General features: G+C 49.5%; 1 protein-coding gene across 3 annotated transcripts; it reads left to right on the top strand.

Annotated features, from left to right (window-relative positions):
• Positions 1-6,592: 6,592 nt before the first annotated feature.
• PPT2 (palmitoyl-protein thioesterase 2) lies at positions 6,593-17,332 on the top strand. 3 transcript variants are annotated; one of them, XM_073641852.1, is made up of 9 exons: positions 6,593-7,635; positions 10,104-10,277; positions 10,850-11,006; positions 11,779-11,874; positions 14,759-14,866; positions 15,013-15,096; positions 15,243-15,327; positions 15,407-15,461; positions 16,139-17,332. In XM_073641852.1, exons 2-9 carry the CDS (start codon positions 10,116-10,118, stop codon positions 16,280-16,282), a joined length of 891 nt encoding a protein of 296 aa, XP_073497953.1. In that variant the 5' UTR covers positions 6,593-7,635; positions 10,104-10,115; the 3' UTR covers positions 16,283-17,332. The 3 variants fall into 3 exon arrangements, with proteins under 3 accessions (XP_073497953.1, XP_073497952.1, XP_073497951.1); XM_073641851.1 differs by having other exon boundaries at positions 6,593-7,755; XM_073641850.1 differs by lacking the exon at positions 6,593-7,635 and adding an exon at positions 9,868-9,990.
• The last annotated feature ends 1,207 nt before the right edge of the window (positions 17,333-18,539 follow it).

The raw sequence follows: 18,539 nt of genomic DNA, 5'->3' as shown, positions 1-18,539 counted from the left end.
CACAGTGTATAATATCTGACTCCTCACCCCCGATGCATAACATCCGGCCCCTCGCCCCCAGTGCATAACATGGGCCCCTCGCCCCTGGTGTATAACAGGATGCCTTTGAATTTAGAATGGGATGTAATGTGGGAGGTTCACATACTTTTTTTCATATAGTATATGTCACATGTACACATGGCAGGCATCATACCTCCCAACCTTCCTGGATTCTGCAGGACAGTCCTGGATTTTTGGAGCTGTCCTGCCTCCTCGGGAGGTCGGGGTATGTCCGGAATTCAACTCTATCTGTGTCCTCATGACACAGTTGAATACAATGGTGGAGACGTCAGATCCCTGCTCCACCCTTCAGTCTCTACAAATGATCCGGTACAAAGAGCCGGGTCCCACCTGTGGACGATGATAGTGGTCGGCAGATGAAACCCGCTTGAAAAATGTTCTGTCATTGGTTGGTTACAGGTTTTGGGGGGGGGTTGATTGCGTTGACTTTATCTTAAATGTGCGGGTAAATATTTTATAGGGATCAGTTTGGGAGTCAGAAGAGCCGTCTGTTTTTGATGAGTGGAGCCAAATGACTAACATCACCAAATAGAGCCAGACTGACTGCCCGTCACTAGCAAGAACCTCGAGTCATGTGACGGGGCAGCAGAGACGGCCAATTGCAGAGTAACAGGAGTCACCATTCCTCTGCTCAGTGTGTCCTGGACACAGTGACTGACAGCTCAGTCGTCCAATCCGTTTATTGATCTATTGCTGCCTGACCTTGTTCTGACCATCCATTTGCCTAGCCTCTTTGCTCTGATCCGCTATCTTCCTGGTATTCTGATCTCGGACCGTTGCTTGACTTCGCCTCTGTCTTTCCCCTTTAGTTTACTATGTGCTCTCTTGGTATCTGACCTCGGAACGTTTGACTACCCTGCATCATGGCTTGTCCGTGAGTAGTGACTAGCGTCACAGCTGGGATCTAGAAGGACAAAGGCAAATGGGGCATAATATTCTGTATGTGGGCGGCTCTGGGGCGTTGTATTTTGTGGGTGACATCATACTGTGTGGGACTGAGCGAGCCTCATAATGTGTGTGGCGGGGTTGTGAGAGCATCATAATATGTGGGGGCATCATAATGTGTGCTGGGCACAGTGAAGATATAATACTGTGTGTGGGGGAACTGTGAGGGCATCATACTGTATATAGGGAGATGTAGAGACATCATACTGTGTGGGGGCATCATACTGTATATAGGGAGATGTAGAGGCATCACACTGTGTGGGGGCATCATACTGTATATAGGGAGATGTAGAGACATCACACTGTGTGTGGGGCATCATACTGTATACAGTTGTGCTCAAAAGTTTACATACCCCAACAGAATTTTTCCTTTCTTGGCCTTGTTTCAGAGAATATGAATGATAATGATATTGTCAAACTACTGTGTTTTCTCTTTTCAAATCTTAATGACAACCAAAAACATCCAAATGACCCTGATCAAAAGTTCTCATACCCCAGTTCTTAATACCGTGTATCGCTCCCTCTAACATTAATGACAGCTTGAAGTTTTTTTCAGTAGTTGTGGATGAGGTTCTTTATTTTCTCAGATGGTAAAGCTCCCCATTCTTCTTGGCAAAAAGCCTCCAGTTCCTGTAAATTCCTGGGCTGTCTAGCATCAACTGCGCGCTTGAGATCTCCCCAGAGTGGCTCAATGATATTGAGGTCAGGAGACTGAGATGGCCACTCCAGAACCTTCACTTTGTTCTGCGGTAGCCAATGACAGGTCGACTTGGCCTTGTGTTTTGGATCATTGTCATGTTGGAACGTCCAAGTACGTCCCAGGCGCAGCTTCCGGGCTGATGAGTGCAAATTTGCCTCCAGTATTTGCTGATAACATGCTGCATTCATCTTTCCTTCAACTTTTACCAAGTTTCCTGTGCCTTTGTAGCTCACACATCCCCCTAAACATCAACGATCCACCTCCATGCTTTACTGTAGGAATGGTGTTCCTTTCATCATATCACGGCGGCCTCCACTTCACCCTCACTCCTCGCCCTGGAAACAGACATGGTGGAGGAGTGGGTCTTCTCCTCTCTAACAACTGCATCTTTTGCCCTACTCCTCCTCCTCTTACCTCCCTTATTCTCCCTTCTTTTGAAGTCCACTCTGTCCGCATTTACTCTCCCTCCAACCTCCAAGTGGCTGTCATATACCGACCCCCGGGCCCGATCACTGCCTTCACCGACCAATTCTCCACCTGGCTTCTTCACTTTCTCTCGGCTGACATTCCCACAATCATCATGGGCGATTTCAACATCCCCACTGACGCTTGCCAGTCAGCAGCATCAAAACTCTTGTCGCTTACTTCATCCTTTGGACTTACTCAGTGGTCCTCCTCAGCCACCCACACAGACGGACACACACTAGACCTCATCTTCACCCGACTCTGCTCCCTATCTAACCTCACAACCTCCCCCCTACCCCTATCTGACCACCACCTACTCACATTCTCATCCCTGTCCTCCTCACCTGTCACCCATGTCCAGCAACTAGCACACCCCTGCAGAAACCTTGCACATCTAGACACTCACACACTCTCTGACTCTGTTCTACCACTGACATCCATATCCTCACTCCATGACACAGACAGCGCCATTGCTTTCTACAATGCCACTCTCGCATCAGCTATTGACTCGGTCGCCCCTCTTATGCATGGCAGAGCGCGACGAGTCAACAGGCAACCCTGGCACAACAACCTCACTAAACAGCTTCGACAAGCGTCCAGGGTTGTGGAGCGGCGTTGGAAGAAAACACATACTCAAGATGACTTCACCGCATTCAAACAAGCAACGCTCACATTCAAATCAGCACTCACCTCTGCTATACAGGCCTACTTCACAACCCTCATATCCTCCCTATCCTACAACCCCAAACAACTATTCAACACTTTAAACTCTCTCCTCCGCCCTCCACTGCCCCCTCCGACCTCCATCATCTCTGATGAGGAGTTTGCCACACACTTCAAAAACAAGATTGACCAAACACGGCAAGTCTTTACTGTCCGACCACCACAACCCCTCTGTTTTCCACAGCACTTCCCTACTCCTATAATCTCCCTTCCCAACATCACGGAAAGAGACCTTAATCATCTGCTCTCCAAATCACACCTCACCACATGTGCACTCGACCCCATCCCATCCCACCTCCTCCCCAACCTCACCCCCACACTCGTCCCATCCCTAACCCATCTCTTCAACCTATCACTATCCTCTGGTACTTTCCCTGCTGCCTTCAAACATGCCACAATCACGCCCATCCTCAAAAAGCCATCCCTCGACCCATCCGCCCTGTCCAGCTATCGCCCCATATCGCTGCTCCCATTTGCCTCCAAACTCCTTGAGCAACATGTTCGTGCTGAACTTTCCTCCCACTTTTCATCTAACTCTCTCTTCGACAACCGACAATCCGGCTTCCGCCCCCACCATTCCACCGAAACTGCCCTTACCAAAATCACCAATGACCTACTTACAGCCAAAGCTAACAGACAATTCTCTGTACTCCTTCTACTTGACCTGTCTTCTGCTTTCGATACAGTTGACCACTGCCTCCTACTGCAGATCCTCTCTTCCTTTGGCGTCAAAGACCTTGCTCTATCCTGGATCTCCTCATACCTTTGTAACCGCACATTTAGCGTCTCCCACTCCCACACTACCTCCTCACCCTGCCCCCTCTCTGTTGGAGTCCTTCAAGGCTCTGTCCTAGGACCCCTACTCTTCTCAATCTATGCCCTTGGCCTGGGACAGCTCATAAAATCCTATGGCTTCAAGTACCATCTGTACGCTGATGACACCCAGATCTACCTCTCTGGCCCAGACATCACCTCTCTGCTGTCCAGAATCCTAGCATGTCTAGCAGCCATATCCTCCTTCTTCTCCTCCTGCTACCTCAAGCTCAATGTGGACAAAACTGAACTCATTATCTTTCCCCCATCTCGCATATCTTCCCCACCTGATCTATCTATCACAATAAATGACATCACACTTTCCGCTGTACCAACAATCCGCTGCCTTAGAGTAACCCTTGACTCTGCCCTGTCCTGCAAATCCCACATCCAAGCTCTTGCCACCTCCTGTCGCCTCCAGCTCAAAAATATTTCCAGAATCCGTCCTTTCCTCAACCCTAACTCTACTAAACTGCTTGTGTATGCCCTCATCATCTCCCGCCTCGACTATTGCAACATCCTCCTCTGTGGCCTACCTGCTAACACTCTCGCACCCCTCCAGTCCATCCTCAACTCTGCTGCACGACTTGTTCATCTCTCGCCTCACTACTCCTCTGCTAAGCCCCTTTGCAAATCGCTTCACTGGCTCCCAATTGCCCAGCGCATCCAGTTCAAACTACTAACACTGACCTACAAAGCCATCCATAACCTCTCTCCTCCGTATATCTCTGAACTAATCTCCCGATATATTCCCTCACGTAACCTCCAGTCCTCCCACGACCTCCTTCTCTCCTCCATACTTATCCGTTCCTCACGCAATCGCCTCCAAGATTTCTCCCGAATATCCCCCATCCTCTGGAATTCTGTGCCTCAACACGTCCGATTATCCGCCACACCTGGATCCTTCAGACGGAACCTGAAAACCCATCTCTTCAAGAAAGCCTACAGCCTGCCATGACCACACTGCCTCCTCAACAACGCCGAAGCTACTACTACTGCAACCCCCCCAACCTACTGTCTCCTCCCCATTCCCGTAGAATGTAAGCCCGCAAGGGCAGGGTCCTCTTCCCCCTGTACCAGTCTATCATTGTTAGTTTGTTTACTGTAGTGATATTCTTATTTTGTATGTAACCCCTTATGTACCTCGCCATGGAATCAATGGCGCTATATAAATGAATAATAATAATAATAATAATAATAATCATAGGCCTTGTTGACCTCTCTTCAAATGTAACTTTTATGGTTGTGGCCAAAAAGCTAAATTTTGGTCTCATCGCTCCAAATTATCTTGTTCCAGAAGTTTTGAGGCTTGTCTCTGTGCTGTTTGGCGTATTGTAGGTGAGATACTTTGTGGCATTTGCGCAGTAATGCCTTTCTTCTGGCAACTCGACCATGCAGCCCATTTTTCTTCAGGTGCCTCCTTATTGTGCATCTTGAAACAGCCACACCGATAGTTTTCAGAGAGTCCTGAATTTCAGCTGATGTTGTTTGTGGGTTTTTTTTGCAGCCCAAACAATTTTCCTGGCAGTTGTGGCTGAAATTTTTGTTGGTCTACCTGACCGTGGTTTGGTTTTTACAGAGCCGCTGATTTTCCATTTGTTAATCACAGTTTGAACGCTGCTGAGTGGCATTATCAATTCCTTGAATATTTTTTTGTATCCCTTTCCTGCGTTATACAGTTCAACTACCTTTTCCAGTAGATCCGTTGACAATTCTTTTGCTTTCCACATGACTCACAAACCAGAAACGTCAGTGGCTGGATGAAAGATGCAAGAGTCTGTCTGGATCCCAGAAAATCACTCAGCTTTTATGCACACACACTGATTACAAGCAAACAGGTCACAGGTGAGGATGTTACCTTTAGTAGCCATTCAAAGCCATTTGTGTCAAATTCTGTGCATGTTATCAGGCCAAAGTCACCAGGGTATGTGAACTTTTGATCAGGGTCATTTGGATGTTTTTGGTTGTTATTAAGATTTAAAAAGAGAAAACACAGTAGTTTGACAATAAATTGCTTCGCCCAACCAATAACCATGAGTGTAGAAAAAGTTTTTTTTTATTATCATTCATATTCTCTGAAACAATTCCAAGAAAGCAAAAATTTGGCCGGGGTATGTAAACTTTTGAGCATAACTGTATAGGGAGATGTAGAGACATCACACTGTGTGGGGGCATCATACTGTATATAGGGGGATGTAGACATCATACTGTGTGTGGGGGCATCATACTGTATACAGGGGGATGTAGAGACATCACACTGTGTGTGGGGGCATCATACTGTATATAGGGATATGTGGAGACATTATACTGCTTATGGGGGAACTGTGGGGTATCATACTGTATATAAGAGCAGTGTGTGTGGGGGACTGTGGGGGATCATACTGTATATAAGAGCAGTGTGTGTGGCGGACTGTGGGGGCATCATACTATATATAAGAGCAGTGTGTGTGGCGGACTGTGGGGGCATCATACTATATATAAGAGCAGTGTGTGTGGCGGACTGTGGGGGCATCATACTGTATATAGGGAGCAGTTTGGGGAATACTGTGTGTGGGGGACTGTGAGGGCATTATACTGTGTGGGTGGAGTGTGGGGGTCATGAAAGGGGTGTCACACTGTGGGGGAACTCTAATGGGCTACGAGTCCACTATGACTAGTGGATTATTTTTGCGTGGGAGCATATAACGGACTGAGAGTGGTTAGGGAACCAACTGTCTTAACTTTCCAAGTTGTGAGCTGTGGTGATATATATACACACAGTTATGGGGTGCAGCTCTTATAACCATTTCACACTGCACATAGGACCCCACAGTTTACTATCAGTGCATCCCACCCGGTTGCTAAGGCTTGGTTACTAAGGAAGCCCTCTTGGCTGATGGACAGCGTCAGCCGGAAGTGACGCAACGGTACAGGGGGGCGTGGTCTACTAGGAGCATCTGCTGACTGCAGTCAGTGTAAACAAGGGAGGGAGAGAGACACTGACCAGAGAGAGCGCAGGGGAGAGACTGCAGTCAGAGAGAGACAGACACTGAGCAGAGAGAGAGCAGGGGAGAGACTGCAGTCAGAGAGAGAGACAGAAACTGAGTAGAGAGAGAGCAGGGGAGAGACTGCACAGTCAGAGAGAGACAGACAAAGCAGAGAGAGAGAGCAGGGGAGAGACTGCACAGTCAGAGAGAGACAGACACTGAGCAGAGAGAGAGAGAGAGAGCAGGGGAGAGACTGCACAGTGAGAGAGAGACAGACACTGAGCAGAGAGAGAGCAGGGGAGAGACTGCAGTCAGAGAGAGACAGAAACTGAGCAGAGAGAGAGCAGGGGAGAGACTGCACAGTCGGAGAGAGAGAGCAGGGGAGAGACTGCACAGTGAGAGAGAGACAAACACAGCAGAGAGAGAGAGCAGGGGAGAGACTGCACTGTCAGAGAGAGACAGACACTGAGCAGGGGAGAGACTGCACAGTCAGAGGGACAGACAGCAGAGAGAGGGCAGGGGAGACACTGGCCAGAGAGCGAGCACAAGATGGACAGTCAGCACTAGAGAGACTGCAGGGGCTTAGAGAGTGCTCTAAGTGCACTGCTGGAGAGCGCCATCCGATATGGTGACCTCCCCCATAGGACAGATAAAAGACTGTCACATGGTGAGAATGTATACAATGGGGAGAGAATAGGACAAGGAGCTAAGAGAGCGCTGTGCTGTAGAGAGACATCCTATAACGGACTGCATGGTGACAGCCACAAGACTGTCAGTGCGAAACTGCAGGGAGAGAGGTAGCAGACCCTGGGTGTAAGTGAGTGCCCCGAGTACTTCCATACAGATATATACGGATGAAGAGAGTGCGCCTATACCTGAGATCACAAGATCTGTGCAGACAGGGACACTGGTCAGCGAGAGAGACCCTCCATACTTGACCCCAGGGTGACAGATCAGAGACAGGTAAGCGGGAAGCCCATATGTAGCGGCCAGGTGTCTGGATACCACAATGAGACATCCAGAGAGAAGAAACTAGAGCCTAGAGAGCGCACACATCCCAGGAGGAGAATGAGACGCCACAGAGTAAGATGAGAGCGCTCGCGTCCTGTCTGTCCATCTATCACTTCCATTTATTCTTCCTCTGATGGTTTGGGGGGATCGCGCTGTAGCGAAGGATCTGATCGATGGGGAGATTAGATTTATATCTGAAAGGACGTAGAGCGCAAAAAGCGTGGGGTTAACTCCTTATGGTCCTGTCCATAACTCCCAGAATTTATGCAGTAACATGCGAAAGTTCTAACATTATATATCAGTCTGTACGTTTCTGGGCAGTGTGGGTTAATAGGGCATGTGAAGTCAGTACACCACGTTTGGCGCCCACCTATACTGGGGTTGGGGGGCTCTGCCTGATGCTGTGTCTGAGGGGTGTTGTGATCTGGAGCCTCCGAGAGCTCTGCCTGGTGCTGTATCTGTGTGGTGGTGTGATCCGGAGCCGCGGGGGCTCTGCCTGGTGCTGTATCTGTGGGGTGGTGTGATCCGGAGCCGTGGGGTCTCTGCCTAGTGCTGTATCTGTGGGGTTGGTGTGGCACGGAGCCACGGGGGCTCTGCCTGGTGCTGTATCTGTGGGGTTGGTGTGGCACGGAGCCACGGGGGCTCTGCCTGGTGCTGTATTTGTGTGGTGGTGTGATCTGGAGCCGCGGGGGCTCTGCCTGGTGCTGTATCTGTGTGGTGTTGTGATCCGGAGTCGTGGGGGCTCTGCCTGGTGCTGTATCTGTGTGGTGTTGTGATCTGGAGCCTCGGGGGCTCTGCCTGGTGCTGTATCTGTGGGGTGTTGTGATCCGGAGTCGCAGGGGCTCTGCCTGGTGCTGTATCTGTAGGGTGTTGTGATCCGGAGCCGCGGGGGCTCTGCCTGGTGCTGTATCTGTGTGGTGGTGTGATCTGGAGCCTCGGGGGCTCTGCCTGGTGCTGTATCTGTGTGGTGGTGTGATCCGGAGTCGCGGGGGCTCTGCCTGGTGCTGTATCTGTGTGGTGTTGTGATCCGGAGCCGTGGGGGCTCTGCCCGGTGCTGTATCTGTGGGGTGTTGTGATCTGGAGCCTCGGGGGCTCTGCCTGGTGCTGTATCTGTGGGGTGTTGTGATCCGGAGTCGCAGGGGCTCTGCCTGGTGCTGTATCTGTAGGGTGTTGTGATCCGGAGCCGCGGGGGCTCTGCCTGGTGCTGTATCTGTGTGGTGGTGTGATCTGGAGCCTCGGGGGCTCTGCCTGGTGCTGTATCTGTGTGGTGGTGTGATCCGGAGTCGCGGGGGCTCTGCCTGGTGCTGTATCTGTGTGGTGTTGTGATCCGGAGCCGTGGGGGCTCTGCCTGGTGCTGTATCTGTGGGGTGTTGTGATCTGGAGCCTCGGGGGCTCTGCCTGGTGCTGTATCTGTGGGGTGTTGTGATCCGGAGTCGCGGGGGCTCTGCCTGGTGCTGTATCTGTGTGGTGGTGTGATCTGGAGCCTCGGGGGCTCTGCCTGGTGCTGTATCTGTGTGGTGGTGTGATCCGGAGTCGTGGGGGCTCTGCCTGGTGCTGTATCTGTGTGGTGGTGTGATCCGGAGTCGCGGGGGCTCTGCCTGGTGCTGTATCTGTGTGGTGGTGTGATCTGGAGCCTCGGGGGCTCTGCCTGGTGCTGTATCTGTGTGGTGGTGTGATCTGGAGCCTCGGGGGCTCTGCCTGGTGCTTTATCTGTGTGGTGGTGTGATCTGGAGCCTCGGGGGCTCTGCCTGGTGCTGTATCTGTGGGATGTTGTGATCCGGAGCCGCGGGGGCTCTGCCTGGTGCTGTATCTGTGTGGTGGTGTGATCTGGAGCCTCGGGGGCTCTGTTTGGTACCTTGACGGCAGTGGTCGCTCCACAGCACTACACCTAACAGGTTAGTGACCCACTGTGAGTTACGCCACCACTCTAGTGACGCCTAATGGGTTAATACAGTGGAATTAAAAAGTAGAGAGATGCATGGTTAATACGGAAGCATTTGGAAGCAGGTAAAGAGTTAACTATTAGCGCAGCCTGTTTATTAGTTGGCAAGTAATGGGTTAATAATGGAGCATTTGGGTTTGGTAGATGCGGACCGGCTGTGTCTGCAGCTGATGAAGGGTTAATATGTTTAGGGCGTGCGGTCACTTGACTTCAAGCTGATAAAATTAGATGTAGCCTGAGACTGCCAGGAAAACACAGTGAGAGCGCCCCCCTGTGTGTGGATGTGGTGCTGCGCTTACTGGGAGACTGGCAGGGGGTGCAGGGAAGTCATTCCTCACATCGCTGTGAGATGCCTCGGGGCCAGCGTAAGCAGCGTGTGCCAGTGACTAATGGCGCCAGCTCGTATATACATGAGCGCTGCCGGGTCATGGTCAGTCCCTCCGTCAGCTCATCGGACCATGTCCTCTATTGTTTATAGGTAACTTTTACCATGGCTGAGATGTGCCGCCTGGCAGTGCCGACGCTCTTCTTCCTCTTGCCCCTCTTGCTGTTGTTATCGGGCCCCACGCATGGATACAAGCCGGTTATCCTGGTCCACGGACTTTTTGACAGTTCTGCCAACTTCAAATACCTGGTGGAGTACATCAACAAGGTGAGAGGGACGGGCAGTGCCGAGAGACTGCGGGGGCTTGTGATGGGCAGGGAGACGGAGAAAGGAGACAGCTGGTGTGTGGACAGGGTGCATATGAGGAGCATGTGGGGGCGCCGTCTCCTCTGCTAGTGTATTGGGGCGCTGTCTCTGCCCGGCGAGCGTATTGGGGCGCCTTCTCCTCTGGTAGCGTGTGGGGACGCCGTCTCTCCCCGGCGAGCATATTGGGGCGCCGTCTTCTCTGCTAGCGTGTGGAGGCGCCGTCTCTCCCTGGAGAGCATATTGGGGCGCCGTCTCCTCGGCTAGCGTGTGGGGGCGCCGTCACTCCCCGGCGAGCTTATTGGGGCGCCGTCTCCTCTGGTAGCTTGTGGGGACGCCGTCTCTCCCCGGCAAGCATATTGGGGCGCCGTCTCCTCTGGTAGTTCGTGGAGGCGCCGTCTCTCCCCGGTGAGTGTTTTGGTGTGTGGATGAGGCCAGTACCAGGATACATCTTTCTTGCGCTCCTGCTGTGACATTATCGCCTGATGGGACGATCGGGGGAATCTTCCAGGCTGACTTCCCTTTTCTCCCGCCAGTCTCACCCGGGCACCAATATCTCGGTGCTGGACTTGTTTGACCACCGGGCGAGTCTGCAGCCTCTCTGGAAACAAGTGTTGGGATTCCGGGAAGCCATCTACCCCATAATGCAGAATGCCGGAAAGGAAGGGGTGCACCTGCTCTGCTATTCACAAGGTGAGGACTACTCTACCCAGCATCCGCAGCGCCGGGTGTCAGCGATAGCGGCTCATACAACTATTCACTAGCTGTAGGACAAATGTCACCAATGTCTCCAGTGATCGGCTGAGAGCCGCTTGCATTAAGCAGCGCAGACCGAGGCTCGTACTCGGGGGCACTTTATTTTTTTGACTTCTGTTTACATCACGTGCAGCTGAGAGACGCCGGATCTGCAGGGTAATTTCATTCCAGAGTTCCCAGTCATCTGACAGAACAAGCGGAGACGCCCGACACAATCACTCAGATATACATATATTAGGGCAGGGAAGTGGGTGTCACCTCCAGGGGCCCCGACAGCTGCTTCCTCCTGTGTAATAGGCAGCAGCGCTCTGTACAGTGGGTGCAGTGACCCCTCGTCTCGCCCCCTTTAGACGCTCGGCCGCCGATTTCCCCCTTTTAGGCGCTCGGCCGCCGATTTCCCCCCTTTTAGGCGCTCGGCCGCCGATTTCCCCCTTTTAGGCGCTCGGCCGCCGATTTCCCCCTTTTAGGCGCTCGGCCGCCGATTTCCCCCTTTTAGGCGCTCGGCCGCCGATTTCCCCCTTTTAGGCGCTCGGCCGCCGATTTCCCCCTTTTAGGCGCTCGGCCGCCGATTTCCCCCTTTTAGGCGCTCGGCCGCCGATTCCCTGCCCCCTCAGTCGCCCATCCCTTGCACAGACGGTCGGCCACTGATCCCCCTTCTACCAATGGCTGTAGCATTTTCTTCCTACATTCTCGCTCTTTCCTTCTGCAGGTGGACTGATCTGTCGGGGGGTCTTGGAGACGATGCCGGACCACAATGTGGACACGTTCATCTCATTGTCTTCTCCGCAGATGGGGCAGTATGGAGGTGAGGATTCGGCCATATCGATTATGTTCTCCTCTGTATGATCACGTGGCACTGAGATGTCCTGACAGTTATTGGCTTATAGAGGGTGTATGAGATCTGCCTCACTACGGTGCCGCTCCGGTCTGTGGGCTGTGTCTGTAGTGTGCACTTGGTGTAATACCAGATACAGCCTATGCACAAGGGTGGCGCTGTTTTATTAGGAATTCTCGAGGTCAGTCTTTACGATGAGCTTTGACGCTTTGGCGTGAAGCAGGACGGTCCTGCAGATTTTTACCATGCGTCTCTAAAGGACCGTTGCACCATGTCGGGAAATAAAGTCTCCGCGTGTTCCCAGATGTGAGTCTGATTGTTCTGCTCCTCCAGAAGTGATGGCAGAATACATCCATTATTAATATAATATGCTATATATAATAACCGTCCGGGCTCCAATTACCGTCTGTTAACCTCTTCAGTATCCTATTGCATAAATGTATGACACAGGGGGTGTATGCAGCGGGCACGGGGGGTGTATGGGGCAGACACGGGGGGTGTATGGAGTTGGCACAGGAGCTGAGGCGGCTCTGTACATGGCAGCTGTGTTATACAGCCAGCACCTCCACAAAGAGCAGAGACAACAGCGTTCAGTGTCCCCGCATCCGGAAAAGGCGGATCTGTGAAAATATAAAATTATTTAGCAGATGGGGTGACCCCACAAAAGAGGAGGGGAGAAAAAAATCAAGACCTCAGAATTGCAGTTTGCAGTAAACTAGACACCTAATCTCCCCACCCCCACCAAAAATAAAATGCTGTGTGCCCCAAAATAATAAAAACATCAGCTCACCATGCAAAAAAGTTATACAGTTGTGCTCAAAAGTTTACATACCCCGGCAGAATTTTTCCTTTCTTAACCTGTTTCAGAGAATATGAATGATAACAAAAACCTTTTTCTCCACTCATGGTTATTGGTTGGGTGAAGCCATTTATTGTCAAACTACTGTGTTTTCTCTTTTTAAATCTTAATGACAACCAAAAACATCCTAATGACCCTGATCAAAAGTTCACATACCCTGGTGATTTTGGCCTGATAACATGCACAGAATTTGACACAAATGGGTTTGAATGGCTACTAAAGGTAACATCCTCACCTGTGACCTGTTTGCTTGTAATCAGTGTGTGCGCATAAAAGCTGAGTGAGTTTCTGGGATCCAGACAGACTCTTGCATCTTTCATCCAGCCACTGACGTTTCTGGATTGTTAGTCATGGAGAAAGCAAAAGAATTGTCAACGGATCTACGGGAAAAGGTAGTTGAACTGTATAACACAGGAAAGGGATACAAAAAGATATCCAAGGAATTGATAATGCCAGTCAGCAGCGTTCAAACTGTGATAAACAAATGGAAAATCAGGGGCTCTGTAAAAACCAAACCACGGTCAGGTAGACTAACAAAAATTTCGGCCACAACTGCCAGGAAAATTGTTCAGGATGGAAAGAAAAACCCACAAATAACATCAGCTGAAATTCAGGACTCTCTGAAAACTAGCGGTGTGGCTGTTTCAAGATGCACAATAAGGAGGCACTTGAAGAAAAATGGGCTACATGGTCGAGTCGCCAGAAGAAAGCCATTACTACGTAAATGCCACAAAGTATCTCGCCTACAATATGCCAAACAGCACAGAGACAAGCCTCAAAACTTCTGGAACAAGGTAATTTTGGAGTGATGAGACCAAAATTGATCTTTTTGGAAACAACCATAAACATTATATTTGGAGAGAGGTCAACAAGGCCTATGATGAAAGGAACACCATTCCTACAGTAAAACACGGAGGTGGATGGCTGATGTTTTGGGGGATGTGTGAGCTACAAAGGCACAGGAAACTTGGTAAAGTTGAAGGAAAGATGAATGCAGCACGTTATCAGCAAATACTGGAGGCAAATTTGCATTCATCAACCCGGAAGCTGCGCATGAGACGTACTTGGACGTTCCAACATGACAACGATCCAAAACACAAGGCCAAGTTGACCTGTCATTGACTACAGCAGAACAAAGTGAAGGTTCTGGAGTGGCCATCTCAGTCTCCTGACCTCAATATCATTGAGCCACTCTGGGGAGATCTCAAGCGCGCAGTTCATGCTGGACAGACCAGGAATTTACAGGAACTGGAGGCTTTTTGCCAAGAAGAATGGGCAGCTTTACCATCTGAGAAAATAAAGAACCTCATCCACAACTACCACAAAAGACTTCTAGCTGTCATTGATGTTAGAGGGGGCAATACACGGTATTAAGAACTGGGGTATGTGAACTTTTGATCAGGGTCATTTGGATGTTTTTGGTTGTTATTAAGATTTAAAAAGAGAAAACACAGTAGTTTGACAATAAATGGATTCACCCAACCAATAACCGTGAGTGGAGAAAAAGGTTTTTGTTTTCATTCGTATTCTCTGAAACAAGGCCAAGAAGGGAAAAATTCTGCCGGGGGGATATAAACTTTTGAGCACAACTGTATATACTCAGTGACGGGTCTCAGAAAATGTTTTGGAATCCCCGTAATCGCACTGACCTGGAGAATCGCATCCTACAGCGAATACCATAAATATAATGATGGAATTGATTTTCTGTTTTTTTTTCACTATATGATATGGTAAAGTCATTGGTGTCCTTCATACTATAACTCGTCCTGCATAAAAATAACTCAGAAAAAAGAAAAGTTATTGCTCTTAGAAGAAGGGGAAGCAAAAAAAAAAGATGGCTCCCCCCAAAAATAAAGGTAGAGGGAAGGGGATGTAGGAAAATGATGCATACAGCTGTCACTTTAGGGTTATTTCCCCCTTATAATGTTGGCGTCCAGTTCTGCTCCTTCGGGGTGTACCTGTGCACACTTAACACCGCGGCGTCCTGTGTTGCAGACACGGATTACCTGCGCTATCTCTTCCCCACCTATGTGAAGGCCAATCTGTACAGATTCTGCTACACGCAGTTCGGGCAGAGCATCTCCATCTGCAATTTCTGGAACGGTAAGTGACGGCAGAGGGTGAGGGGGCGGGGGTGACGTGACGCACCTCCCGGCGCCCCCAGATAGCGCTTGCTGATGTCCACCAGGTGGCGCTGAGTGTGGTGGTCATTGAGTGTTTTTTACTGATGGCGTTTTTTCTGTTTTCAGATCCCCATCACCACGACATGTACATCAACAGCAGCAACTTCCTGGCACCTATAAACTCTGAACGGCCGGAGCCAAACACCACAGGTAATGTGGGACGGAAATGGCCGCCTCTATGCCCCCACCGCACCCACATAAGTGTCCATGGGGTCCCCAATATTTACAATCAGAACAATTTTTACTTTCCTTAATTTCATGTCTTTTTATCTAAGAAGTAATTTTCTTACTTTCAGAATGGAGGAAGAACTTCCTGCGCCTTCGGAAGTTAGTCCTCATCGGCGGTCCCAGCGATGGCGTCATCACCCCCTGGGAGTCCAGGTACAGAGGCGGTGGTCCGCAGCGTCCGTGTACCCGCGCACGTCGCACGGCCTCATGTTACATTTTTTTATCTTTTCAGCCACTTTGGATTCTACGACGAGAATGAGACGGTGCAGGAGATGAGGCAGCAGAAGGTGGGGTCTTCCTGGAAATCTCTTTTGGGGGTTTGTTCCCACTTTAAAAAAAAAAAAAAAGAAAAAAAAAGTGCCATACTTAATAATACCTGGTCACCATACCAATATACTGCAGGATGCAGCGGAGCCCAAGATAAATAGGGAGGTAGCACAAGTGCAAAATACTGAGCACTCACACTCCCATCATCCATGGGGGATGGCTGCTTAGTACTACAAGTGTCACAGACAAGGCTCCAGTCATTGGGTGTGTTCACATTGCGTTCTGGCACCCGACTGTGGGTCCTGTTGGGCTTACATCTGAAGCCCCACAAAACAGGATTCAGGCGTATGCACCGAAGGAGCCATGGACTATAATGGTGCTGACAGAGCGAACATGTCCTCTGCCGTGCATCATTCTCGGGAGTAGTAGGCGTACACGCTCGAAAATGATGGACAGCAGAGCGCACGTTCGCATACGTCCAAATCCTGTTTTGCGGGAGATCCGGACATAAACCCTAACGGGGCCACCGAACGCGTGCCTGCACCCAATGTGAAAGCTCCCGTACAGATACGTCTGGTGCACCACGCCGAGGGACACCCAGCTCTCCAATACACTGTAACGAGCCCTGCCTCTGTGTGAGCGGCACATTTACCTCCTCTCTTATATACCGTTCCCTATTGCTTCTTGTCGCCCTCAGGTTTACGAGGACGACAGCTTTGGCCTCCGCACGTTGGATAAGAGAGGAGCAGTCACGGTGTACTCCGTGGATAACGTGGTTCACACAATGTGGCACTCCAACGAGACGGTGTACAAGGAATGCATCGAGAAGTGGCTGACCTAACGCCGCCGCTCCGCACGCCCCCCGTGTGCTCCGCCATGAGAACCTTCTTCTCCCTCTTTAGGACCCGGATCCATGACCCTTCCCAGCCCATCCTCGGCCGCCTACTGCCATGAACTTTAGGCCTCCTGCCATTTTTACCTCCCGGCATCGGTCTCCATTGTGTAACTGTGGAAGGAACGTAGGATACTTTTATATCCCTCCCCTGACTCTTTTGGAAGGTAGAATGTTTTCTGGTCGTACCCCTTTTTCTAAAATTAATTTTTGGGAGACCGTTTGCACAATTTTTGGGGGAATGGTACAAAGTGGGATCCTCTACCTCTGCTCCTCCGATCACTGCTGTCACATTATGGGCTATCAGGGTGCTTTTTACCTTTACGGGGTGAACCTCGTAGATTTTTGCTAACTGTCCGCCTGCCTGCCCCGTGCGTGGACTTTTGGGCGCCGACGTTCGTGGTTGCGCCATAGTCGGCACTTACATGCCGTTTTCCCACCGATCGGACGTACGGATTGTCCAATTTCTTGGTATCGCTCCAATGCATCTAAAAATGAAGGTTGCCGTTTTGTGTACACAGCACCTATGCAGGGGAGAGGGAGCAACGCATAACTTCAGGATCAAACGACACATACGTTTGTAGTCTGCAACCGTAGAAACGCACAAATCTGCATAGAAGCTGTATACACAAAACGGCAGGGGATGGTGCTTTCGTTTTTTGGGGAAACCTGGCCGATCTGGAGCGGAAATATCCCTGTGTTTGCTGCAAAAATAAAAGCCGTCATCAATGCAATGTCCGTGGAAATCGGGGCAGCAAATATTATTATTTTTTACCTTTCTTAGATTGTCGGGTTCGGGACTCGGGACACTCAGGACGTTGGTTATTTATGTATTTATAACCCCAAGGCACAAGAGCTGACACTCCTGGACACGAGGGGGTTACGTCAGGAAGTTTACCGCCCCGTTAGACTTGTAGCAGTAATTGTGGTTTTTTTTCTGCCTTTTTTTTCATTTTTATTGCTGTTTGTTGTGTTCAATAAAACATTTCTGCATTTGAAGTTGTTATATATAAACCGTGTCTGACCGCACAGCGACTAACCGTCATCACAGATCCGTCATCACAGATCCGTCATCACAGATCCGTCATCACAGATCCGTCATCTCAGATCCGTCATCACAGATCCGTCATCACAGATCCGTCATCACAGATCCGTCATCACAGATCCGTCATCACAGATCCGTCATCACAGATCCGTCATCACAGATCCGTCATCACAGATCCGTCATCTCAGATCCGTCATCACAGATCCGTCATCTCAGATCCGTCATCACAGATCCGTCATCAGCAAGGAAATGGTGGATCTGTGCCTGGGGGACAAATATAAAAAAAATGCTTTATTCCTGAACAGCGCCCCACCAGTTTAGGGGTCATACCTGGTATTGCAGCCCATGTCTATTAAAGTCAATGGGCTTGAGCTGCAGTACCAAACACAACCAATAGACATGTGTGGCGCTGTTTCTAGAAGGAAGCGCCTATATTATAATAATTACCTGCACCCTCCCCACTGCCAGGAAAGCTATTGCAATGTGCCCCAAGACCCTCCAGCATCTCCTCGTTATAGACAGTGGGGTCTGTCGATCTCCGCGTCACGAATCAGTCGCAGGACAGGAGTCAGAGCGCAGAGGGGGCAGAGTCACTTTCCTACACGCCGCCGGTGCCATCTCTTCTCTGCACTTTATTAACCCCTTCCTGATGTGCGACTTACCTGTACATCACAGCCCGGCCGGCGTATTACACAGCGGGTGCCGGCTCTTTTAAGTAAAATAGGTTTTACTTGCATTTAAAAATACAAAACGTACAAAAGTCACCAAAAACTCATTGTGGGGACGTCGTCCTAGCATCGGTCACACGTGGATATGAAAAAAGTGTGCATTTTTCATCCATGTCGTGGCCCGTTTATCAGTATCAGTGTGACTTCCACAATAAAAATAAATATATACAATATATTATAAAATATATTAAACATTATATATAAAAAAATATAAAAATCTACAAAATTGTATATAAAATATAAAAACAATATATAAATATATTATAAAGTTATATCTAAAATGATATACAAATAAAATATATTGTAAAAAAAAAAGTATCTAGAAAATATTAAAAATAATATATAAAAATATATATAAATTATAAAAAAATATAAATATATTATAAAGTTATATAAATAAGATATATACAAATATTAAATATATAAAAAGTGT

Source organism: Phyllobates terribilis, unplaced genomic scaffold (genome assembly GCF_046119375.1).
Source record: "Phyllobates terribilis strain yellow unplaced genomic scaffold, ASM4611937v1 Scaffold_7__3_contigs__length_470593459, whole genome shotgun sequence".
NCBI lineage: Eukaryota > Metazoa > Chordata > Amphibia > Anura > Dendrobatidae > Phyllobates > Phyllobates terribilis.
The sequence above is the reverse complement of the archived record's forward strand: the minus strand, read 5'-3'. Positions and strand labels throughout refer to the sequence as shown.

Excerpts from the sequence above, each read along its gene's own strand:
- PPT2 (XM_073641850.1), top strand. The coding sequence starts at position 9,907 with ATGTGGTGCTGCGCTTACTGGGAGACTGGCAGGGGGTGCAGGGAAGTC. Across the intron at positions 15,097-15,242 it reads GCCGGAGCCAAACACCACAG|AATGGAGGAAGAACTTCCTG; the intron begins GTAATGTGGGAC and ends TCTTACTTTCAG. Across the intron at positions 15,462-16,138 it reads AGGAGATGAGGCAGCAGAAG|GTTTACGAGGACGACAGCTT; the intron begins GTGGGGTCTTCC and ends TGTCGCCCTCAG.